The sequence below is a fragment of the Protomyctophum bolini genome, assembly GCF_963924005.1.
Source record: "Protomyctophum bolini genome assembly, chromosome: 14".
Lineage (NCBI taxonomy): Eukaryota > Metazoa > Chordata > Actinopteri > Myctophiformes > Myctophidae > Protomyctophum > Protomyctophum bolini.
This window is the reverse complement of record NC_137875.1, coordinates 2,027,903-2,052,755: the sequence shown is the minus strand read 5'-3', so window position 1 is coordinate 2,052,755 and position 24,853 is coordinate 2,027,903. Positions and strand designations below refer to the sequence as shown.

General features: G+C 50.2%; 3 protein-coding genes across 7 annotated transcripts in view; 2 read left to right on the top strand and 1 right to left on the bottom strand.

Moving 5' to 3' along the window:
* Nucleotides 1–24,853, top strand: part of LOC308328702 (lysosomal cholesterol signaling protein-like) — a 125,291-nt gene that overhangs the window by 13,133 nt on the left and 87,305 nt on the right. For 3 of the 5 annotated variants that reach the window (XM_080782769.1, XM_080782771.1, XM_080782770.1), the window contains 14 exons: nt 154–221; nt 1,460–1,634; nt 2,935–3,090; nt 7,182–7,265; nt 7,379–7,502; nt 14,278–14,362; nt 15,201–15,288; nt 15,740–15,965; nt 16,124–16,201; nt 16,460–16,620; nt 17,276–17,371; nt 17,792–17,856; nt 20,095–20,238; nt 20,989–24,020. In XM_080782769.1, the coding sequence (XP_080638895.1) occupies nt 154–221; nt 1,460–1,634; nt 2,935–3,090; nt 7,182–7,265; nt 7,379–7,502; nt 14,278–14,362; nt 15,201–15,288; nt 15,740–15,965; nt 16,124–16,201; nt 16,460–16,620; nt 17,276–17,371; nt 17,792–17,856; nt 20,095–20,238; nt 20,989–21,520 (2,082 nt within the window). In that variant the 3' untranslated portion in view covers nt 21,521–24,020. Of the gene's footprint in view, nt 1–153; nt 222–1,459; nt 1,635–2,934; nt 3,091–7,181; nt 7,266–7,378; nt 7,503–14,277; nt 14,363–15,200; nt 15,289–15,739; nt 15,966–16,123; nt 16,202–16,459; nt 16,621–17,275; nt 17,372–17,791; nt 17,857–20,094; nt 20,239–20,920; nt 24,021–24,853 lie in introns of those variants that run through there. The other 2 variants (XR_013965327.1, XM_080782772.1) reach the window with 2 other exon arrangements.
* Nucleotides 4,922–6,724, bottom strand: LOC308328251 (protein farnesyltransferase subunit beta-like; the record flags this gene model as incomplete). The annotated part of the gene is made up of 2 exons (XM_080782020.1): nt 4,922–5,285; nt 5,715–6,724. 2 exons carry the CDS (start codon nt 6,722–6,724, stop codon nt 4,922–4,924), a joined length of 1,374 nt encoding a protein of 457 aa, XP_080638146.1.
* On the top strand, nt 9,718–10,173 carry LOC308328707 (small ribosomal subunit protein uS12m-like; the record flags this gene model as incomplete). The annotated part of the gene is made up of 1 exon (XM_080782778.1): nt 9,718–10,173. The coding sequence occupies one exon, from the start codon at nt 9,718–9,720 to the stop codon at nt 10,171–10,173; it is 456 nt and encodes a 151-aa protein (XP_080638904.1).

Sequence of the window (24,853 nt, the reverse complement as noted above, 5' to 3'; positions counted from 1 at the left end):
CTTAATTTCCTGAAAAATGTATATTTTTAATTTCCTAAAAAATGAACATTTTGGAGTTATGAGGTTTCCTCCCGACAGCATAATATATATATATATATATATATATACATACATAACATATGGCTAACAACTTGTTTTGTGTTTCAACGTCAGGTCGGTCAGCTCAGAAAACTGACCAGAGACACTGGAGTGGCTCTGATACTGCTGATCACTGCCAAGCTGTAAGTACACTGGACACTGTGTGTGTGTGTGTCCCCTGTCTGTCTGTCTGTCTGTCCGTCCCCCTGTCTGGTGATGTCTCTGGTGTGTAAGGACATGGTGTTACTGTCTGTCCCCCAGCCTGGTGTTTAAGGACATGGTGTTACTGTCTGTCCCCCAGCCTGGTGTTTAAGGACATGGTGTTATTGTCTGTCCCCCAGCCTGATGTTTAAGGACATGGTGTTACTGTCTGTCCCCCAGCCTGGTGTTTAAGGACATGGTGTTACTGTCTGTCCCCCAGCCTGGTGTTTAAGGACATGGTGTTCCTGTCTGTCCCCCAGCCTGGTGTTTAAGGACATGGTGTTACTGTCTGTCCCCCAGCCTGGTGTTTAAGGACATGGTGTTACTGTCTGTCCCCCAGCCTGGTGTTTAAGGACATGGTGTTATTGTCTGTCCCCCAGCCTGGTGTTTAAGGACATGGTGTTACTGTCTGTCCCCCAGCCTGGTGTTTAAGGACATGGTGTTACTGTCTGTCCCCCAGCCTGGTGTTTAAGGACATGGTGTTACTGTCTGTCCCCCAGCCTGGTGTTTAAGGACATGGTGTTACTGTCTGTCCCCCAGCCTGGTGTTTAAGGACATGGTGTTACTGTCTGTCCCCCAGCCTGGTGTTTAAGGACATGGTGTTACTGTCTGTCCCCCAGCCTGGTGTTTAAGGACATGGTGTTACTGTCTGTCCCCCAGCCTGGTGTTTAAGGACATGGTGTTATTGTCTGTCCCCCAGCCTGGTGTTTAAGGACATGGTGTTACTGTCTGTCCCCCAGCCTGGTGTTTAAGGACATGGTGTTACTGTCTGTCCCCCAGCCTGGTGTTTAAGGACATGGTGTTACTGTCTGTCCCCCAGCCTGGTGTTTAAGGACATGGTGTTACTGTCTGTCCCCCAGCCTGGTGTTTAAGGACATGGTGTTACTGTCTGTCCCCCAGCCTGGTGTTTAAGGACATGGTGTTACTGTCTGTCCCCCAGCCTGGTGTTTAAGGACATGGTGTTACTGTCTGTCCCCCAGCCTGGTGTTTAAGGACATGGTGTTATTGTCTGTCCCCCAGCCTGGTGTTTAAGGACATGGTGTTACTGTCTGTCCCCCAGCCTGGTGTTTAAGGACATGGTGTTACTGTCTGTCCCCCAGCCTGGTGTTTAAGGACATGGTGTTACTGTCTGTCCCCCAGCCTGGTGTTTAAGGACATGGTGTTACTGTCTGTCCCCCAGCCTGGTGATGCCTCTGGTGTGTAAGGACATGGTGGACCTGTTGGACGGGGGAGGAGGGAACGTCTCCAGCGTAAACCACACCAGCCTGTCCAACTTCGCCTTCCTCTACGGCGTGTTCCCTACAGCGCCCAGCGTGGCCATCTACGCCTCGCAGTACAACATGGAGCTGGAGGTGGTGAGTACTGTACCGTCTACTGTACCGTCTACTGTACCGTCTACTGTACCGTCTACTGTACCGTCTACTGTACGCCTCTCTTACTGCTAGAGCCGTAACAAATCTTCTCTCATGGGGGTCCCTGGCATGTCTTTTCAAATGGGGGTCCACGGGGGCAAATGAGTGTCAAAAATTCCGATCACATGATTGGATCGGGACAACCCTAATTCAACATTAAAACAGTTTGACGGCCGCCGATTGTTTAATCCAGGGTTCCACCGCGCGTGATACGACATTCCCGCCATTTGTTTAATGCGTTTAATTCGCGGTTTTAAAAATAACTAAAAAGAAACTTCGGTGGATTTACCCGGGGACCTGGTGACGAACGAGGCCGTCGCGTTATGATGACGAAACCGGAAATCAAGTCATCATCTGGTGCTGCTAGGGCTTCTGGGAAATTGAGGCCAATGTAAGTGTGTTTGTTTGGACTACAATGCCTCATAAAGGCGGATCCTGTACCGCATTGTAATGGCCGCTGGTGTGGAGGATAGGACTATTTTTCGCCAGATCTCTGTCGTTGAAAGCTGCAAATACTTCAGCGTATATGCTCTAAAGGTAATAAAACAATGTCGGCAGCGTAGAATATTTGATTATCCCATTCTGACCTGAGATCAGATTCATACGAGGTTTCCACTGGGACACACACTGGGTCTGATTAACCCATTCTGACCTGAGATCAGATTCATACGAGGTTTCCACTGGACACACACTAGGTCTGATTAACCCATTCTGACCTGAGATCAGATTCATACGATGTTTCCACTGGACACACACTAGGTCTGATTAACCCATTCTGACCTGAGATCAGATTCTAAAAAATGCCAGTCGTTCTTCGATTTTTCAAAAATAGCAGACCTACAAGCTCATAGCGCGCCACTCGGTGGCGCGCTATGAGCTTGTAGATCTGCTATTTTTCAATAGCTAAAGCATAACATGATGCTAACACCAAAATGGGTTCCCGTTCAGAATGGGTTAAATTGCGTGTACAATTTAATTAATTAATGCCGCGTGTTAATTAATTAATAATATGTAATATTATTATGTAATATATTATATATTACATATTATGTAATAATACATAATATGTAATTAATTAATTAATTTAAATACTGCACGCGTGTTTCGCAGTAGAACCGTTAATAGTTTTTTTTAAATAAAATGTTGATTGAATACAGGACATTTTTTTCTCCACATTGTAGTATTGCAATTTGTAAAGTAACAACTCTCTCTCTCTCTCTCTCTCTCTCTCTCCCTCTCCCAGGTGACATCAGGCATGGTCATCAGCACCTTCCTGTCTGCACCAATCATGTACGTGTCTGCGTGGTTACTGACCATCCCCCTGATGGACCCCGCCCCCCTCATGGCCGAGCTGCAGAACGTCAGCTTCAACATCAGCATCGTCTGCATCATAGCACTGGTGCGTGTGTGTGTGTGTGTGCGTGTGCGTGTGCGTGTGCGTGCGTGTGCGTGTGCGTGCGTGTGCATGTGTGTGCGTGTGTGTGTGCGTGCGTGCCGCTTTCATAATTTCTATGACACAATTTTGTATCACACAGTTTTCAGGGTCAATTATCTAATGTAATCCTGGGCGCTATATACACTGCCTCTGCCAACCTGGGGGGGCAACGGACTGACCTCATGCTTCCTTCTATGCATGAGGAGTCCAAGCTGCTTCTTTTCACCTGACGGGGACGGGGACGGGGGGATTTCCCGGGTGGACGTGGCACGTCCAACCAGTTCCTTTCCCCTCCATCAGGCGCCCCGGCTGGCCAGGGGGAGGCAGTATAGGGGGTGCGCACGCTTTTCCGACACACCGAAGATCCGAAGCGGGGGGACATGCGATGTGATGCGAAAAAGCGATGGTCCGACATGCGCTGCTCCCGTGCTTGCGGTTAGGGTTAGGTTAGGATTGAGGTTTCGGATCAATAGTATGTCGGAACTAAAGCCTGCACCCGTATAGACAGGGTTACTGCATGTTTTTGTGAGGGTACCTACCTTAGGGGACACGGGGAGAACATGTGAGGGTACCTACCTTAGGAGACACGGGGAGAACATGTGAGGGTACCTACCTTAGGAGACACGGGGAGAACATGTGAGGGTACCTACCTTAGGGGACACGGGGAGAACATGTGAGGGTACCTACCTTAGGGGACACGGGGAGAACATGTGAGGGTACCTACCTTAGGGGACACGGGGAGAACATGTGAGGGTACCTACCTTAGGGGACACGGGGAGAACATGTGAGGGTACCTACCTTAGGGGACACGGGGAGAACATGTGAGGGTACCTACCTTAGGAGACACGGGGAGAACATGTGAGGGTACCTACCTTAGGGGACACGGGGAGAACATGTGAGGGTACCTACCTTAGGGGACACGGGGAGAACATGTGAGGGTACCTACCTTAGGGGACACGGGGAGAACATGTGAGGGTACCTACCTTAGGGGACACGGGGAGAACATGTGAGGGTACCTACCTTAGGGGACACGGGGAGAACATGTGAGGGTACCTACCTTAGGAGACACGGGGAGAACATGTGAGGGTACCTACCTTAGGGGACACGGGGAGAACATGTGAGGGTACCTACCTTAGGGGACAAGGGGAGAACATGTGAGGGTACCTACCTTAGGGGACACAGGGAGAACATGTGAGGGTACTTACCTTAGGGGACACGGGGAGAACATGTGAGGGTACCTACCTTAGGAGATACGGGGAGAACATGTGAGGGTACCTACCTTAGGGTACACGGGGAGAACATGTGAGGGTACCTACCTTAGGGGACACGGGGAGAACATGTGAGGGTACCTACCTTAGGGGACAAGGGGAGAACATGTGAGGGTACCTACCTTAGGGGACACAGGGAGAACATGTGAGGGTACTTACCTTAGGGGACACAGGGAGAACATGTGAGGGTACCTACCCTAGGGGACACGGGGAGAACATGTGAGGGTACCTACCTTAGGGGACATGGGGAGAACATGCAACTCCACAGAGAAAGGCCGCCTGTCACTGCGTCTGCTACTTCATCCTGACATGTATGAACAAAACCATGCTGCCACATGACGTCAATGTTTGTTTAACTGCTCTAAACAAACATTTAAAGTCCATAGACTAGGCTGCCACTCTACATTCGTTAAAAGTACTTCTAAACAACTGCTATCGCCATTATCCGATTATGATCCAAAATAATAGAATAATCGCTAGCAATAATAAATATAGTCCGTAGTAAAGCACCAAAGCGTCTAAGTTCCCTAGGACTGTCCCGCAAAGCCAAAAGGATCTTCACCGTCTGCTGCTGTCGGAGTGCTTTCGGGTGCTTGTCTCGGGTCGCTCGCCGCCGGTACCACGGCCGGCAACCGCTGGAAGTGCTGCCGGGCCCGGGCCACCTTCTCTGGGCTGATGTTGTAGACGGGATGGGTCCGGGCCAGCCGGTTCTCCTCCCCGCCCACCACCGTCTCCGTCTGGGCCACGGAGAGGCCGCTCAGGCAGTAGCACGTGTGGTAGAAGTCCGGCTCCTTGCCGGGCTTGTCCAGCAGGCCTCCGGCCGGGTCCTGGCAGCACAGGAGGATGTACTCCTGCAACGCCCGCTGGTCAAACAGACACCTCGAATGGCGGCTTGGATTAGACGTTTCGCCTCCCGAAACGGCTTCGTGGCGGCTCGACTTGGACTCGTCGTGTAGGAACACGGTTTTGTCGGTGCTCAAATTACACTCGTCTCTGACAACGGGTTTGTCACGACTCAAAGTAGACTCCTCTTCCACCAAGACGGTTTCGTCACGGCTGGGGTCGGACTCCTCTCCAAAACCACCTCCTCCTCCCTCTCCTCCGTCTCCTCCTCCTCCTCCTCTTCCGTCTCCTCCTCCCCCTCCTCCTCCTCCTCCTCCTCCCCCTCTTCCTCCTCCTCCTCCTCCCTCTCCTCCCCCTCCTCCTCCTCTTCCGTCTCCTCCTCCCTCTCCTCCGTCTCCTCCTCCTCCTCCTCCCTCTCCTCCTCCTCCTCCCTCTCCTTCTCCTCCCTCTCCTTCTCCTCCTCCTCCTCCTCCCTCTCCTCCTCCTCCTCCTCCTCCCCCCAGCGCGTCATGAATCATGGCCAGCAGCGCCCCCTGCCAGAAGGAGTAACAGCCGTCCACCAGCTTGTTGCAGCGGCCCTGGAATCCCCCCTCGCAGCGCGTCTGCCGGCCCGCGGCCCAGCGCAGCAGGGCCCCCAGGTCCAGGTCCAGGAGGTCCAGGCCCGGCAGCGAGGGCAGCGCCCCCGCCTGGCCGCCCAGGAGGAGCGTGGCGGCGGCGGCGCCGCAGTAGGAGTACCCTCCGTGGGCCTCCAGGCCCGGCGCGCCGCCCAGCCCGCCCTCCCAGCTCTGACAGCGGCGGAGCCACGCCGCCGTTCCCTCGAACAGCCCGTCGTCGGAGAACGGGAACGCCGACGGGAACACCAGCGAGGCCACGGCCGCGGCGCAGTACACCCCGCGCACGTCCGCCTCGCCGCCCGCGTGCATGGAGAACGCGCCGGCGTCCTCCTGCTCCTCGGGCCGCCGCATCGACCGCAGGAAGCGGAGCAGCGCGGGCCGGTCCACCACGCCGTACGCCTCGGCCGTGCCCAGCGTGCAGAGCGCCGCCACGGCCGCGTAGGTGGGCGCCAGGTGGGCCAGCTGGCCCGGCCCGCCGCCGAAGCCCCCCCGGGGGCTCTGGCAGCGCGCCAGGAAGCGGCACACGTCCGAGGCCACGCCGCTGTCGACCAGCGGCCGGCCCAGCAGCTCCAGGCCGTGGAGGATCCAGTAGCAGAGCCAGGGCCGGCTGGCGTCCAGCCCGCTGTGCCCCGCCCCCAGGCCCCGCGTCAGGCCCCGCGTCAGGTAGGCGGCGTGGCGCTCCCTCAGCAGCGCCGGCCGCGGCGCGCCCAGAGCGCCGTGCCGGCGGTAGGCGGCGAGGACGAGCTCCTCCGCCCGCCGCTGCTCCGCCGACGTGGGCGTGGCCACGCCGTCGTCGTCCAGACGCTCCTCTACGGCGCGGCGGCGTTTTCCCAGACGGCGGGATGACGGTGGAGGGGGCGGGGCTTCTTCCATGACGACGACGACCGGGCCGGTTGGTTTGTTTCCTGTTGACGAGGAGAGACCGCTTCCTGTTTGACTCACTGACACACTGCTGCTGCTTCCTGTTGACGAGGAGAGACCGCCTTCTGTTTCCTGTTGACGAGGAGAGACCGCCTTCTGTTTGACTGACTGACACACTGCTGCTGCTATGTCATCACCTGGCTGTGATGGAATGGCTGTAATGGAACGGACTGTAATGGAAATGGCTGTAATGGAACGGACTGTAATGGAATGACATCGGTAGGGATGGATTGCTCTGCTTTGTCTAGTGCAGAGCTGTTGTTGTTCAAATATAGAGATGATGAGTGACGTCATCGTAGTGACATCATGGAACCGGCTTCCAGAACCTTTTCAGATCCTTTCTCCATTAGAACAGGAATCTTTACATTTGACCACATTGTGTGTGTGTGTGTGCGTGCATTCGTTCTAGGTGTGGACCATAGCTGTTATGCTGCTCAGTAAGAAGTTCAACAGACTCCCTCATCTGTTCGCCTTGAATCTCTTCCTGGCACAGGTCAGTGTGTTGGAAGAAAAACACATGAACACAATGTGATCTTTTTTCCTCCTATGGACAGCTTTGCATGCGGTCCTGTGGAACTAATGGCGATTTCCTCTTCCTGTCTGCAGTTCCTGGTGTGCGTGTGTATGGTCCTGTGGAACTTTGTGGTGAAACAGGAAGACGGACATCTGGGCCAAACCCTGACCTTCATCCTGCTCTATGGGTCCCTGTACAGCACCTACATATGGACAGGTAACACCCTATAGTTGTACAGCACCTACATATGGACAGGTAACACCCTATAGTTGTACAGCACCTACATATGGACAGGTAACACCCTATAGTTGTACAGAACCTATATATGGACAGGTAACACCCTATAGTTGTACAGAACCTGCATATGGACAGGTAACACCCTATAGTTGTACAGAACCTGCATATGGACAGGTAACACCCTATAGTTGTACAGAACCTGTATATGGACAGGTAACACCCTATAGTTGTACAGAACCTATATATGGACAGGTAACACCCTATAGTTGTACAGAACCTACATATGGACAGGTAACACCCTATAGTTGTACAGCACCTGCATATGGACAGGTAACACCCTATAGTTGTACAGAACCTGCATACGGACAGGTAACACCATATAGTTGTACAGCACCTACATATGGACAGGTAACACCCTATAGTTGTACAGAACCTGCATATGGACAGGTAACACCATATAGTTGTACAGAACCTACATATGGACAGGTAACACCCTATAGTTGTACAGAACCTACATATGGACAGGTAACACCATATAGTTGTACCCATATATATATATATATATATGGACAGGTAAAACCATATAGTTGTACAGCACCTGTATATGGACAGGTAAAACCCTGTTGTTGTACCTATATATGGCCAGGTAACACCCTATTGTTGTACCTATATATGGGACAGGTAACACCCTATTGTTGTACAGCACCTACAGTAAAACCCTGTTGTTGTACAGTACCTATGTATGGGACAGGTAACACCCTATGGTTGTACCCAGAGCTATAGAGTAAGACAGAGTTACGGGAACTTTGTTCACTTCATGGGGTTTCAGTCCAATGTCTCCTACATAGACTTCTGTTGAGAATGGGGACAACCAACTGGGTCCTGGACCGGAAGTAGGCAGAAATGCATTGGACCCAGGCGACAACAGCCCAGCTTTAATGATCTTAAATCCCTTTATTTGAGATTGTTTTGTACCAATCGTACAACATAAACATTACAGAGACTTTTTGTTGTTACTGTAGAATACTTTAAAACAGTTGTCATGTTGCACACATGCTTAAAATTGCTCTTATTTGCGCCGCCCCTCGTTGAAAACAATGTATCTCCAACTCCAGCTTGTCTCAGTTCAGGTCTGCATGAACAGCGCTCGAGCGCTCGGTTTCTGCCCCCTCAATGTCGTAACTCTTCTATTATATGGCTCTGGTTGTACCTATAAATGGACAGTGACACCCTATGGTTGTACAGCACCTATAAACGGACAGGTAACGCCATATATGGACAGGTGACACCATATATGGAGAGGTGACATCCTGATATGGTTGTACAGCGGTCTCTACTGTATATATGGGCAGGTGATACTACAATATACACTAGGCTGCATTTAGCAGAGAACACAAACATTAGGTCACACATTGCTGTGGAGAGGATAACACAGAAAGGCCCAGAGCTTCTATCCATCGAGGTCGAGCTGATGTGTTGACTGTAGAACCAGGCGCGGCAATACCTACCTACCTACCTACCGTAGGTGGAGGATCATACCTACCGTAGGTGGAGGATCATACCTACCTACCTACCGTAGGTGGAGGATCATACCTACCTACCTACCTACCTACCGTAGGTCGAGGATCATACCTACCTACCTACCGTAGGTCGAGGATCATACCTACCTACCTACCTACCGTAGGTCGAGGATCATACCTACCTACCTACCGTAGGTCGAGGATCATACCTACCTACCTACCTACCGTAGGTGGAGGATCATACCTACCTACCTACCGTAGGTGGAGGATCATACCTACCTACCTACCGTAGGTGGAGGATCATACCTACCTACCTACCTACCGTAGGTCGAGGATCATACCTACCTACCTACCTACCGTAGGTGGAGGATCATACCTACCTACCTACCGTAGGTGGAGGATCATACCTACCTACCTACCGTAGGTGGAGGATCATACCTACCTACCTACCTACCGTAGGTCGAGGATCATACCTACCTACCTACCTACCGTAGGTGGAGGATCATACCTACCTACCTACCGTAGGTGGAGGATCATACCTACCTACCTACCGTAGGTGGAGGATCATACCTACCTACCTACCGTAGGTGGAGGATCATACCTACCTACCTACCGTAGGTGGAGGATCATACCTACCTACCTACCGTAGGTCGAGGACCATACAAGCAGCGGCGATGTCGTCGCTGTGGAGTCTTAGACCGATGTTCACATCTCTTCTACGAGTGTCCCAGTCCTCCTCCTCCTCCTCCACACGGACGGGACCGGGCCTCATTAGCATCAGAACAATGGCCACCCTGAACCAGATGCACCGCCAGGGGAAGCCCAAAGCGCCGCCGCCCAAACCCAAAGCCGCCAGCGCCACGTTGGGTCGTCCTCAGCTGAAGGCGGTCGTTCTGAGGACCGTGATCCGGAAGCCCAAGAAGCCCAACTCGGCCAACCGTAAGTGCGCCCGAGTCCGCCTGTCCAACGGGACGGAGGCGCTGGTCTTCGTCCCCGGGGAGGGCCACAACCTCCAGGAGCACAACGTGGTGCTGGTGGAGGGCGGCCGCACGCGGGACCTGCCCGGGGTCAGGCTGACCGTGGTCAGAGGGAAGCACGACTGTGGGCACGTGGTGAAGAAGAGACACTAGGCTCCTCCCATTGACCCGGGGTCAGGCTGACCGTGGTCAGAGGGAAGCACGACTGTGGGCACGTGGTGAAGAAGAGACACTAGGCTCCTCCCATTGACCCGGGGTCAAGCTGACCGTGGTCAGAGGGAAGCACGACTGTGGGCACGTGGTGAAGAAGAGACACTAGGCTCCTCCCATTGACCCGGGGTCAAGCTGACCGTGGTCAGAGGGAAGCACGACTGTGGGCACGTCGTGAAGAAGAGACACTAGGCTCCTCCCATTGACCCGGGGTCAAGCTGACCGTGGTCAGAGGGAAGCACGACTGTGGGCACGTCGTGAAGAAGAGACACTAGGCTCCTCCCATTGACCCGGGGTCAAGCTGACCGTGGTCAGAGGGAAGCACGACTGTGGGCACGTCGTGAAGAAGAGACACTAGGCTCCTCCCATTGACCCGGGGTCAAGCTGACCGTGGTCAGAGGGAAGCACGACTGTGGGCACGTGGTGAAGAAGAGACACTAGGCTCCTCCCATTGACCCGGGGTCAAGCTGACCGTGGTCAGAGGGAAGCACGACTGTGGGCACGTGGTGAAGAAGAGACACTAGGCTCCTCCCATTGACCCGGGGTCAAGCTGACCGTGGTCAGAGGGAAGCACGACTGTGGGCACGTCGTGAAGAAGAGACACTAGGCTCCTCCCATTGACCCGGGGTCAAGCTGACCGTGGTCAGAGGGAAGCACGACTGTGGGCACGTCGTGAAGAAGAGACACTAGGCTCCTCCCATTGACCCGGGGTCAAGCTGACCGTGGTCAGAGGGAAGCACGACTGTGGGCACGTCGTGAAGAAGAGACACTAGGCTCCTCCCATTGACCCGGGGTCAAGCTGACCGTGGTCAGAGGGAAGCACGACTGTGGGCACGTGGTGAAGAAGAGACACTAGGCTCCTCCCATTGACCCGGGGTCAAGCTGACCGTGGTCAGAGGGAAGCACGACTGTGGGCACGTCGTGAAGAAGAGACACTAGGCTCCTCCCATTGACCCGGGGTCAAGCTGACCGTGGTCAGAGGGAAGCACGACTGTGGGCACGTCGTGAAGAAGAGACACTAGGCTCCTCCCATTGACCCGGGGTCAAGCTGACCGTGGTCAGAGGGAAGCACGACTGTGGGCACGTCGTGAAGAAGAGACACTAGGCTCCTCCCATTGACCCGGGGTCAAGCTGACCGTGGTCAGAGGGAAGCACGACTGTGGGCACGTCGTGAAGAAGAGACACTAGGCTCCTCCCATTGACCCGGGGTCAAGCTGACCGTGGTCAGAGGGAAGCACGACTGTGGGCACGTCGTGAAGAAGAGACACTAGGCTCCTCCCATTGACCCGGGGTCAAGCTGACCGTGGTCAGAGGGAAGCACGACTGTGGGCACGTCGTGAAGAAGAGACACTAGGCTCCTCCCATTGACCCGGGGTCAAGCTGACCGTGGTCAGAGGGAAGCACGACTGTGGGCACGTCGTGAAGAAGAGACACTAGGCTCCTCCCATTGACCCGGGGTCAAGCTGACCGTGGTCAGAGGGAAGCACGACTGTGGGCACGTGGTGAAGAAGAGACACTAGGCTCCTCCCATTGACCCGGGGTCAAGCTGACCGTGGTCAGAGGGAAGCACGACTGTGGGCACGTCGTGAAGAAGAGACACTAGGCTCCTCCCATTGACCCGGGGTCAAGCTGACCGTGGTCAGAGGGAAGCACGACTGTGGGCACGTCGTGAAGAAGAGACACTAGGCTCCTCCCATTGACCCGGGGTCAAGCTGACCGTGGTCAGAGGGAAGCACGACTGTGGGCACGTCGTGAAGAAGAGACACTAGGCTCCTCCCATTGACCCGGGGTCAAGCTGACCGTGGTCAGAGGGAAGCACGACTGTGGGCACGTCGTGAAGAAGAGACACTAGGCTCCTCCCATTGACCCGGGGTCAAGCTGACCGTGGTCAGAGGGAAGCACGACTGTGGGCACGTCGTGAAGAAGAGACACTAGGCTCCTCCCATTGACCCGGGGTCAAGCTGACCGTGGTCAGAGGGAAGCACGACTGTGGGCACGTCGTGAAGAAGAGACACTAGGCTCCTCCCATTGACCCGGGGTCAAGCTGACCGTGGTCAGAGGGAAGCACGACTGTGGGCACGTCGTGAAGAAGAGACACTAGGCTCCTCCCATTGACCCGGGGTCAAGCTGACCGTGGTCAGAGGGAAGCACGACTGTGGGCACGTGGTGAAGAAGAGACACTAGGCTCCTCCCATTGACCCGGGGTCAAGCTGACCGTGGTCAGAGGGAAGCACGACTGTGGGCACGTCGTGAAGAACAGACACTAGGCTCCTCCCACTGAGTCGTTTATTGAACTCGTACGAGTAAGACGCGCGAACGCAGATCGTAAATTGCAATAACAATTAGAATAAATTACAAATTAGTGCGAACTGTGTAGTACTGTGGAATTAGTGAAAACAGGGAGCAGCCATCACACTCATGTCACCATGACTCATGCGTTCGTGTGTCTGTGCCCTTTGTGCCCATATATGGAGCTGAGTGATTTTTGATGCAACACACTCCATATTTGGACGTAGCTCCATATATGGGCACAAAGGGGGGACACACGCACGCACACACAGACACACAGACATGATCTGCTAGGTCTCATAGTAAGTGCTCACTGCGTTTCGCAACAACATGTACACAAACAGCAACAGAGTCGTTTATTGAACACAACATGTACACAAACAGCAACAGAGTCGTTTATTGAACACAACATGTACACAAACAGCAACAGAGTCGTTTATTGAACACAACATGTACACAAACAGCAACAGAGTCGTTTATTGAACACAACATGTACACAAACAGCAACAGAGTCGTTTATTGAACACAACATGTACACAAACAGCAACAGAGTCGTTTATTGAACACAACATGTACACAAACAGCAACAGAGTCGTTTATTGAACACAACATGTACACAAACAGCAACAGAGTCGTTTATTGAACACAACATGTACACAAACAGCAACAGAGTCGTTTATAGAACACAACATGTACACAAACAGCAACAGAGTCGTTTATAGAACACAACATGTACACAAACGGCATTTTTTTGTTTTGTTGTGATAATCCTCTCTACTATAGAGTGTGCTGACCATATAAGGAGTTCCTCCCTGTCCCCAGTTAACCCCTGGGGGTCAAAAAAACCTTAGGTTTCGTTTTTTTTCCTCTATCCTGATTGGATGAAAGCTTGTGTCCCAAGGCAAAAACGAAACCTAAGGGTTTTTGACTGAAATCACTGACACCCCCTTTAACTTAATGAAGCAGTCACCGTCTCTGTGTCATGTTGTTCTTTCTTAACCCATTCTGACCTGAGATCAGATTCATACGAGGTTTCCACTGGACACACACTGGTCTGATTAACCCATTCTGACCTGAGATCAGATTCTAAAAATGTCAGTCGCTCTTCGATTTTTCAAAAATAGCAGACCTACAAGCTCGTAGCGCGCCACTCGGTGGCGCACTATGAGCTTGTAGATCTGCTATTTTTCAATAGCTAAAGCATAACATGATGCTGACACCAAAATGTAACTCTCTCTGTTTACACGTCCCAAACTCTTCTCCCTTCTGGCTCCAAAACTGTGGAATGCACTTCCCATCACAGTCAGAACTGCAGCATCACTCCCAATCTTCCGCCGTAGTCTGAAAGCCCACCTTTTCAGACTCCATCATGGCCCATAGCACTTACCCCACCCCCTTAGATAGCATTTCTGTAGACTTGGATAGCATTTGATACAGACTTATAGCATGTTATGTAGACAGCACTATAATTGCATTGTATATAGTCATAGCAAGCCATAGTACATATGTATAGCATAGTAGTTTATATGTATAGTTTCATTATATAGATATTCCACTGTTACTTTCTTAGCCTACGCATGTTTCATGATAAATGCTTTTATGTGATGTATTCCCATGCTTTTGTTCTTGCTTAATGTAAGTCGCTCTGGATTAAGAGCGTCTGCTAAATGCCTACATTGTAAATTGTATGTGTTCCACAACACGGCCATGCAAAATAACACTGACTGGCCTTGACCTCTGACCTCTGTGTGTCCACAGGTTTGATCCCTCTGTGTCTGGCCCTGACCAACAGAGATGACCTGCTGAGGCTCAGACCGGGGGTCTTCATGGTGCTGGGCTGGGGGTACGTGACCTACGTGACCTACGTTAGCTACACAGTATAACACCATGCTGGGCTGGGGGTACGTAACCTACGTAACCTACATTAGCTACACAGTATAACATCATGCTGGGCTGGGGGTACGTACCTACGTTAGCTACACAGTATAACATCATGGCTGGAGGTACGTAACCTACGTTAGCTACACAGTATAACATCATGGCTGGAGGTACGTAACCTACACATAGTAATATCATGTTGGGCTGGGCGTACTTAACCGAATAAAGTAACATGGTTTTGCTGTTGGGCAGAAAACCCCCTTCTTAACAGTAGAGTTTCATAATGTAACACTGTCCAGTTCCCCTTCATCTCTATAATCTAACTATAAATGCACCATGTCTGTCTGTGTGTGTACGTACGTCTGTAATCCACGTGACTCCAGAAGCGTTCACCCCACCGACTTCAAATTCGACACACACGTGTGGAGTTCGTCGGATAGCCGGTTGTCCAGAACCAGCACAAAGTCCTCTGCCCGGGCTCTGGACCTGATCACCCCTATATCTCCACAATGATGTTCTAACATTTACATAGACTCCATATTCGGGCATGGCTGACAAAGAACTCCGTATATGGGCATAAAGGGGACACAGACTGCACAGATATGCAATTTAAATAAAACTAAACCGAATGAATATAGATATCTAAATATTGACACTGTGTGTGTGTGTGTGTGTGTGTGTGTGTGTACTTGCGTGTGTGTGTGTGTGTGTGCGTGCGTGCGTGTGTGTGTGTGTGTGTGTGTGTACTTGCGTGCGTGTGTGTGCGTGTGTGTGTGTGTGTGTGTGCGTGCGTGCGTGCACAGAGTTCCGTTCCTGATGGTGGGCTGTCTGATGATCGCAGGCGTCAGAACTGACACCATCGACTCCGCCTTCTTCTACGGCAGAGCTCAGGTTAGAAACGGCGCCCCCTGTTGTCTAGCGTTTAGCCTGATGCTAATGGTGCTAGCGTTTAGCCTGATGCTAATGGTGCTAGCGTTTAGCCTGATGCTAATGGTGCTAGCGTTTAGCCTGATGCTAATGGTGCTAGCGTTTAGCCTGATGCTAATGGTGCTAGCGTTTAGCCTGATGCTAATGGTGCTAGCGTTTAGCCTGATGCTAATGGTGCTAGCGTTTAGCCTGATGCTAATGGTGCTAACGTTTAGCATGGTGCTAATGGTGCTAGCGTTTAGCCTGATGCTAATGGTGCTAGCGTTTAGCCTGATGCTAATGGTGCTAGCGTTTAGCCTGATGCTAATGGTGCTAGCGTTTAGCCTGGTGCTAATGGTGCTAGCGTTTAGCCTGATGCTAATGGTGCTAGCGTTTAGCCTGGTGCTAACACCGTGTTGTGTGTTCCCCATGGTAGATAATAACCACGGCCGTGGTGCTAGCCTTTAGCCTGGTGCTAGGCGGCGTGTCTCTGATGGGTCTGAGCCAGGGAAGCAGGGAGCAGAGCACCTACGAGGCCCTGGACAGAGCCTCCGTCCTGTGCACCGCGGACGAGCCGAGGACCCCCGGTGGCCAGGAGGACTACCAGCAGCAGCAGTACCTGGTCAGCCCGGCACTGACGGACGACGGCGGCTACAACGCAGGTAAACCCATAAAACACATTCGCTGCCATCGACGAGATATCTCGTCATTTTTAGGGTTTTTTCATTGTGTGTGTGTGTGTGTGTGTGTGTGTGTGTGTGTGTGTGTGTGTGTGTGCGTGTGCGTGTGCGTGTGTGTGTGTGTGTGTGTCTTTTTGCAGACCCCCTTAGCTGCTCTCCGCTCCAGGCCTTACCCGACATGATCGCCAGCACGCAACGGAACCACACACACAATACAGGTCACACACACACACACACACACACACACACACACAATAAAGTGTATTTATATAGCTTTCATGACATAGAAATGCAGCGCAAAAAGAATAAAAACAAGAAAAGACTTAAACTATCATCTAAAACAAACAAAAAGCTGAATAACGTCAAGACAATAAAACGACAGCAAAGAGCTTAAAGCCGGCAGCATAAACATGTGTTTAAGCGCCGTCTCCGTCTGCTGACGTGTGTGTGTGTGTGTGTGTGTGTTTCTCCTCCAGGCCACAGCGGGGCGCCACCCCAGAGCTCCGCCACCCCAGAAGAGCCTCTGAACCTGCCCCCGCCCGGGGGGGCGCACCCCCCCGATGACCCCCCGACGGACGACAGACAGACGGTCAGACACGTCCTGCTCTGTCTGCTGCTCATCATCAGTCTGCTGGCGGTCAGTGTCAGTGTGTGTGTGTGTGTGTGTGTGTGTGTGTGTGTGTGTGTGTGTGTGTGTGTGTGTGTGTGTTTATGCTCAGTTAGCTTTTATAAATGTCATTTTCAATGTGAAAAGACTGTCTATATACTTCAAACCACTGTGATGCTGCATTACCTACGTTTACTGGGGACCCCCTGGAAATCCCCCAAGGGCCCCCGGGAGGTCCACGGACCCTTTATTGAGAAGCACTGGGATGCATTCTAAGCATTTATGCTCAGTTACCTTTTATAAATGCCATTTTAAATGTGAAAAGACTGTAGTTCACTGCTGTCTATATAGTTCAAACCACTGTGATGCTGCATTTGCGTGCGGTGTCACGAAAACACGAAAATGAAGTCTCATTAGAATACGTTGTTTTCAACGTGCTGTGCAGCGACGTCGTCCACCCCTCCTCCTGTATTCCCTCCCAGAGCCTCTATTTGAAACGACGTTTCACCTTCATTTGGTCATTTGATTTGTTCAGGCTACGTCACAACGCAATGGCCGATGCTCCATATCAGGACAGTTCTTTTTACGCTCAGTCCTTGCCTGTGCAGATGAGGTGTTAGACATCTATCTATAGGTCTGTCTGTCTGTCTGTATTCAGTTGTTTATGGTGTCTGTGTGTCTATAGAACATATCCAGCTGTTTCTGGTGGCTGCTCAACAGAGATCCAGGCAGACTGTATCTAGAACTGCAGTTCTTCTGCGCCGTGGCCAACTACGGACAGGTAAGTGCGTGTGTGAGTGTGTGCGTGTGTGCGTGCGTGGGTGGGTTCGTGCGTGCGTGCGTGCGTGCATGCCCTAAGCCTAAAGCATTGCTCACAGGCTTCCTCGCTACCCGTGAGCACTCATCCTGGACATGGCAGTGGGACTATGGAATAAGTCATTCAGGGTTGCCAAGTCATTAGATTTGTCGACGGGTGGCTCTTCCGACTTTGCGCTCTCAAGGCGGGTGTAAGACAAGTGCCATCCAACCGTTTCTTTGAAAGTGTCCATGTCTCGGAGCCATAGAGGAGAATCGGCTCGACGGTCGTCCTAAATAACTTTACTTTGAACCTCTTACTAAGCTGGAGACGACCAGATCTTATGCATGTCATTGCATTGTGTGTGTGTGTGTGTGTGTGTGTGTGTGTGTGTGTGGTGTCCAGGGGTTCATCTCGTTTGGGATCTTCGGGTTGGACAGACACCTCATCATCCTGCCCTTCAAAAAGAGGTCAGTTTGGAATTCTACCGTACCGCACCGTACCGTACCGCACCGCACCGTACCGCATCTCATCGCATCATATCGTATCGTATGCTAGACAACTATTCCACAATGTCTGAATGTTATTTAGAGTCTGGAACTACTACTAATCCGAGTGGGAAGCTGCCATTTCCATTCACGAAATTATATTTAAAAAATGTCCTTTTCTGCTATGCAAGCAACAAGCTATATATATGCTTAGGGGATTTCTATTCATATTAGGATACATTTGTGTGACTTTACAGTCACACAAAGTCTTTACAGTCATGATCAGAGCTTCCGTTTCTCCAGACTGTATGACGGAAGCATTTATATTGTACTCATGATCAGAGCTTCCGTTGCTCCAGACTGTACGACGGAAGCATTTATATTTTACTCATGATCAGAGCTTCCGTTGCTCCAGACTGTACGGCGGAAGCATTTATATTTTACTCGTGATCAGAGCTTCCGTTGCTCCAGACTGTACGACGGAAGCATTTATATTTTACTCATGATCAGAGCTTCTGTTGCTCCAGACTGTATGACGGAAGCATTTATATTTTACTCATGATCAGAGCTTCTGTTGCTCCAGACTGTATGACGGAAGCATTTATATTTTACTCATGGTCAGAGCTTCTGTTGCTCCAGACTGTATGACGGAAGCATTTATATTGTACTCATGATCAGAGCTTCAGTTGCTCCAGTCCAGACTGTACGACGGAAGCATTTATATTTTACTCATGATCAGAGCTTCCGTTGCTCCAGACTGTATAACGGAAGCATTTATATTTTACTCGTGATCAGAGCTTCCGTTGCTCCAGACTGTACGACGGAAGCATTTATATTTGACTCATGATCAGAGCTTCCGTTGCTCCAGACTGTATGACAGAAGCATTTATATTTGACTCATGATCAGAGCTTCCGTTGCTCCAGACTGTACGACGGAAGCATTTATATTTGACTCATGATCAGAGCTTCCGTTGCTCCAGACTGTACGACGGAAGCATTTATATTTGACTCATGATCAGAGCTTCCGTTGCTCCAGACTGTATGACGGAAGCATTTATATTTGACTCATGATCAGAGCTTCCGTTGCTCCAGACTGTACGACGGAAGCATTTATATTTGACTCATGATCAGAGCTTCCGTTGCTCCAGACTGTATGACAGAAGCATTTATATTTGACTCATGATCAGAGCTTCCGTTGCTCCAGACTGTACGACGGAAGCATTTATATTTGACTCATGATCAGAGCTTCCGTTGCTCCAGACTGTACGACGGAAGCATTTATATTTGACTCATGATCAGAGCTTCCGTTGCTCCAGACTGTATGACGGAAGCATTTATATTTGACTCATGATCAGAGCTTCCGTTGCTCCAGACTGTATGACGGAGGCATTTATATTTTACTCATGATCAGAGCTTCCGTTGCTCCAGACTGTACGACGGAAGCATTTATATTTGACTCATGATCAGAGCTTCCGTTGCTCCAGACTGTATGACAGAAGCATTTATATTTGACTCATGATCAGAGCTTCCGTTGCTCCAGAGTGTATGACGGAAGCATTTATATTTTACTCATGATCAGAGCTTCCGTTGCTCCAGACTGTATGACGGAAGCATTTATATTTGACTCATGATCAGAGCTTCCGTTGCTCCAGACTGTACGACGGAAGCATTTATATTTGACTCATGATCAGAGCTTCCGTTGCTCCAGACTGTATGACAGAAGCATTTATATTTGACTCATGATCAGAGCTTCCGTTGCTCCAGACTGTACGACGGAAGCATTTATATTTGACTCATGATCAGAGCTTCCGTTGCTCCAGACTGTACGACGGAAGCATTTATATTTGACTCATGATCAGAGCTTCCGTTGCTCCAGACTGTACGACGGAAGCATTTATATTTGACTCATGATCAGAGCTTCCGTTGCTCCAGACTGTACGACGGAAGCATTTATATTTGACTCATGATCAGAGCTTCCGTTGCTCCAGACTGTATGACAGAAGCATTTATATTTGACTCATGATCAGAGCTTCCGTTGCTCCAGAGTGTATGACGGAAGCATTTATATTTTACTCATGATCAGATTTGAAAATTGCGTGAGGCAACAGTGTGGCCACGCGAGACTAATCGTATGCCATATTAACTACGAACTAAAACGTGTCTCTCATACTCTGTCTGTCTGTCTGTCTGTCTGTCACCTCCGCGTCCTGGTCCAATCAGGTTGCAGGGTTTGTGGGGGCGTGGCAGGGACAGTGAGGATGGGCGGAGTCCCACCGCGGCGCCAGAGGAGGTCCGACTCACGTGCACGCAGTTTGTGCGCTACCACAAGGACCAGTGTGTACAAGACATAGTACACACACGCAGGTGTGTACACGCACGCGCGTGAGTGTGTGTGTGTGTGTGTTTGTGTGTGTGGGGGTTATATTCCATATCAATATTTAAGCTATTTCATTTTGTAAATACATCAAAGATGTGATTATAGCATAACATTTTGTAACCGTGAAAAGCGAAGCGTTACTTGATGAGCCGTGGATAAGTCCCAGGGGGTCCCCTAACCTTTGGAGCTCCCTCAAGGACCCCCTGGGGGTCCCCTAACCTTTGGAATAAAGGCGCTAGAGTGCCGACCAGATGAGATTTTACTCTGAAAAGCCAGAGATAACAGAAAACAGAAATAATGCACCAAACACAAAGAAAATGTTCAGATCTTGTATGCTTCCTCCTCCTCCTCCACCACTGGGTGTCACTGTTAACCTCGAGTCTTCACTGGAAGAAGAAAAATCCGCTTTTTGGGAGGACTTTTCTGGACATTTTTTTTTCTGGGTGCATTTTTACATTTTTCTCTTTACTTTAAACACGTTTTGGCCTTTCCTCCTCTTGCTCCCATCCTTCCCTTGTTTCCTTCTCTTCTGCTTCCTCTTCCCTTCCTTCCTTGTTTCCTTCTCTTCTTCCCTTCCTTCCTTGTGTCCTTCCCTTGGGCAATTCCTCGGATCCTCGATATCCGTTCTACCTGTTCCTCTCTCTCTCTCTCTCTCTCTCTCTCGCCCAGTGGTTCAGGGGAGAGCGTCAGTGCGCCACCCGGTGGTGAATCGCTCCTCTGAACCAATGAAACTACAGGTGCCTCAGAGCGGCGGGAGGAGGAGGCGGAGCCAAGCAGGAGGAGGAGGAGCAGGAGGAGGAGCCTAAAAATAATAATAACACCCGTCCCCACCACCCCCAACTTCACCCTCACCCCACACCCCTCGTCGACGCGCGAAAAAACCCAGTTCCCAAACCCCCGGATGAACCGAGAGCGCCCCCCGGAGGTCAAATCCACCGCCGGTCGGATCCGGTCGACAGCGGCGGTGCGTTCTTCTTCCGGGCCAGCGATCTGATTGGCTGGCTCTTGGGGCGGGGCGTGTGCGCGGACCGGGGCGCGGCGCGGCGCTACGCCGCCCGGCTCCAGCAGGGGGGAGTGTTGCTTCCCCTGACGGGAGGAGAGCAGCGGCAGAGCGCGGGCGCTGCCGGCGGGTTCCAGGACGCCGCCGCGATGCTGTACCGCTTCACCGCCCAACACCACCACAGGATGGCGCTAGAGGGCAGAGGAGGAGGAGGAGGAGGAGGAGGAGGAGGAGAGGAGGAGGCAGGGGGTCGAGGACGTTGTGGATGAACTAGCGCTGCATGTGAGACGACGTCAAATATCATATTTATAAATCGTTGTTTTTTTTTTCTAATTTAAAATGTATCAACTCCGGGACGCCACTGTAAAATCCTCAGTGTTAAATTGTTAATTCAACTATGATTATATGAGTGTTTTAGACCAGGAGTGCCCACACCTTTTTGACTCGAGAAGTACTTTAAAAGTGACCGGCTAGTTCCTATGGTGCCTATGGGCTATAGTTCCACACATTGGAACTACCCCATTGAGACAAAGCGGGGTGCCTATGGGCTATAGTTCCACACATTGGAACTATCCCATTGAGACAAAGCAGGGTGCTATGGGCTATAGTTCCAAACATTGGAACTATCCTATTGAGATAGAATGAGCACTTCCTCATTCCATTGTTACAATGGGAGTCAACGCTAGTGTCGCCACTCTCATATTCAATCACGCTGGATCTACCCCCCCCCCCCCCAACCAATCAAGTCACTAATTCAAGTGGTAGATGCCAAAACATTTTTTTTCTTTTTATATAAATTAAAATGTTATATTTTCAGGGCCAGGTCATTTTAGGCACCCCTGGTTTAGACAAATGGACTCTTACGGATCCACTCGGTTCCTAAACCGAACCAATCATGTACTGCTGGGAACCCTTTGGAAATCCCTCAAGGACCCCCAGGGGACCCCTAACCCCACACTGTCTGAGAACCACTTTGGTACATGACCCCCACGGGACCCCTAACCCCACACTGTCTGAGAACCACTTTGGTACATGACGAGGAGAAAAGCAGAAAGAAAGAAAGAAAGAAAGAAAGAAAGAAACAGACGTTATAGAAGGAGCAGAAAAGAAAAGAACAAAAGAGGATAGAAGGAAAGGACAAGAAAAATAGGAAATAACGAGTGAAAGAAAAAGAAGAAAACAAGTGAGAAAGTGAGAAGAGAAAGCAGAGAGCGAAGAAAAGATAGAAGACGAACAAGGAGAAAGAAGAGTGAAAGAATGAGAGGTGAACATATGTGACCAAATCTGACTGAGGGACTGCCATTGGATTTTAGATGTTTTTGTTTTTTCATGTCATGTGAAAGCAGGTAATCATAGCTTCAAATTGACATATTGGTTGTTCAGTTTGACCCACCAGTTTTGGAGATATGGCTTATAGAGTAAATGTCTTGCAGAGAAACAGTGAGTTGAGAAAACAGGCTTGGAAAGGTTCACTTTCTGTGGTCTCTAACATTACACCTAGCTACATGTTTAAGCATTTATTTCATATTTACATGTCTTCTGTGGTCTCTAATATTACACCTAGCTACAGTACATGTTTAAGGATTTATTTCATATTTACATGTCCATTTCAGCTCTGACACTTATTTCAGACATGCTCTAGTATGTGAAGAGTCTGCCTGTGCTATTAACTCATTTTGGGAAGGAAAAAAAAGTTGTTCTCCTCTCGTGGTGAAAAGCTGGAATTTGTGCGATGGCAGGCTCTCAGTCAAATCTGGTCACACATTGTACGCTCCAGAGTTACCTTTAATGGCATTTCAACGGGGTAGATCCTTAGAGTATATATACTTAGTGTATATATACTCTAAGGGTAGATCCCAGGTGTTCAAAGACTACTTGCATGATCATCAGAAGTATAAACTTCTTTACTGAACTATTTGCACTGAATCAATGTTTCACACTGGTTGTGTTAGTGGCACTGTTCTGTCGGGTGGAAAGTTAACCTCACAATTATGTCCAAAACTGTTACTTCTTTATTTAACAAAAACCTGTGTTCCAACTTCCAATATGGATCCAATGTGTAGTGATTGATTGAGTCACAAGTGTCTCGTTCGTATACAAGGATTTGAGACTTCCAGTGAGCTTGTAGATCGGATATTCTTGGTTGCAGTATTTATATTAAACCCACAGACAGACACGCTTAATGAACCACTTTCACTTTCAAAAATGTTTTCTAAAAATAGTCGATCTACACGACATGTGCGCTTTGCACACTTGTCATCTTGTACCTATAACTGACGAGCTTTAACGGGCATTAATAACTGATTAATATCAAAAAAGATATTACAAGCTGACGAGGTCTTCTGGAAAAGGGCAGTTGTTTTACAGACGGGGTAAAAGGGGCAGGGGCTGAAGTCTATGTGCCCGTCTCTGAGCTAATATGGCATTAAAAAAACATTACAACTGACACCTACTGTATGCCCACTACTGTAGCCTATGATGTGATGCTGTTGCGTAACTCAATGTGGATTCAGATAATATGTCCCTCAATGCTGTGAATTTAAATTCCCTCCACTGCGTGTGCACGTGACGTGCGTGCACGCACACGTACTGTAAATCTGTGTCAAACTGTCAATCAAACTGTTACACACACGCACACACACACACACGCGCGCACGCGCGCGTGCGCTCGCATTTCATTTCAGTTGCCATACTTGCCAAACACAATGGAATGATGCTCCTACAGTGCGTGACTTATTTGTACTCGTTTGTAAAAATAAATAAAAGCAAGACGGCCACTATAGTGTATTTGTTTTCATTTGGTGACGGTTGACCATAGAGGAGATCATGGAAGATTTGTTCGCTACCGTTAACTAAAATTGAACTTAGTATTATTAATCTAATACTCTCCTATTTCTAAAATAAATACAATATAGAGCACCGAAGTCCTGACGTAACTCGCTCATCCTGACGATTCCCCTGGTTCGCGGAAGTAATTCCTCTATGGAGAATAACATGGGGTGATCTTAATATCGTCTACTATAAGCGTTGTGGTCCAAAAATAAACAAGCTGTCTCAGCGTTATTGTCAGGGAGGTGTCTCTGTATCGTTTGCAACAGTCAGTAACTCATATATGATACAGTCTGCTTCTAGAGAAAATATAACTAATTCAGCAGCAGTAACATTAGCGTTTTCTCTCAGTCAGTTGATTCTTCATATCCATATGAGTGAAGCGGCCGGGGTGACATGTTTATTTTTCAAACACAGTTGTTATATGAGGCGATCTAAAATCGCCTCAATGGGGATTTCAATGCAACTAAACAAATACATGAACCTGGGGACTGACGCCCTCTACTGGTGAACCTGGGGACTGACGCCCTCTACTGGTGAACCTGGGGACTGACGCCCTCTACTGGTGAACCTGGGGACTGACGCCCTCTACTGGTGAACCTGGGGACTGACGCCCTCTACTGGTGAACCTGGGGACTGACGCCCTCTACTGGTGAACCTGGGGACTGACGCCCTCTACTGGTGAACCTGGGGACTGACGCCCTCTACTGGTGAACCTGGGGACTGACGCCCTCTACTGGTGAACCTGGGGACTGACGCCCTCTACTGGTGAA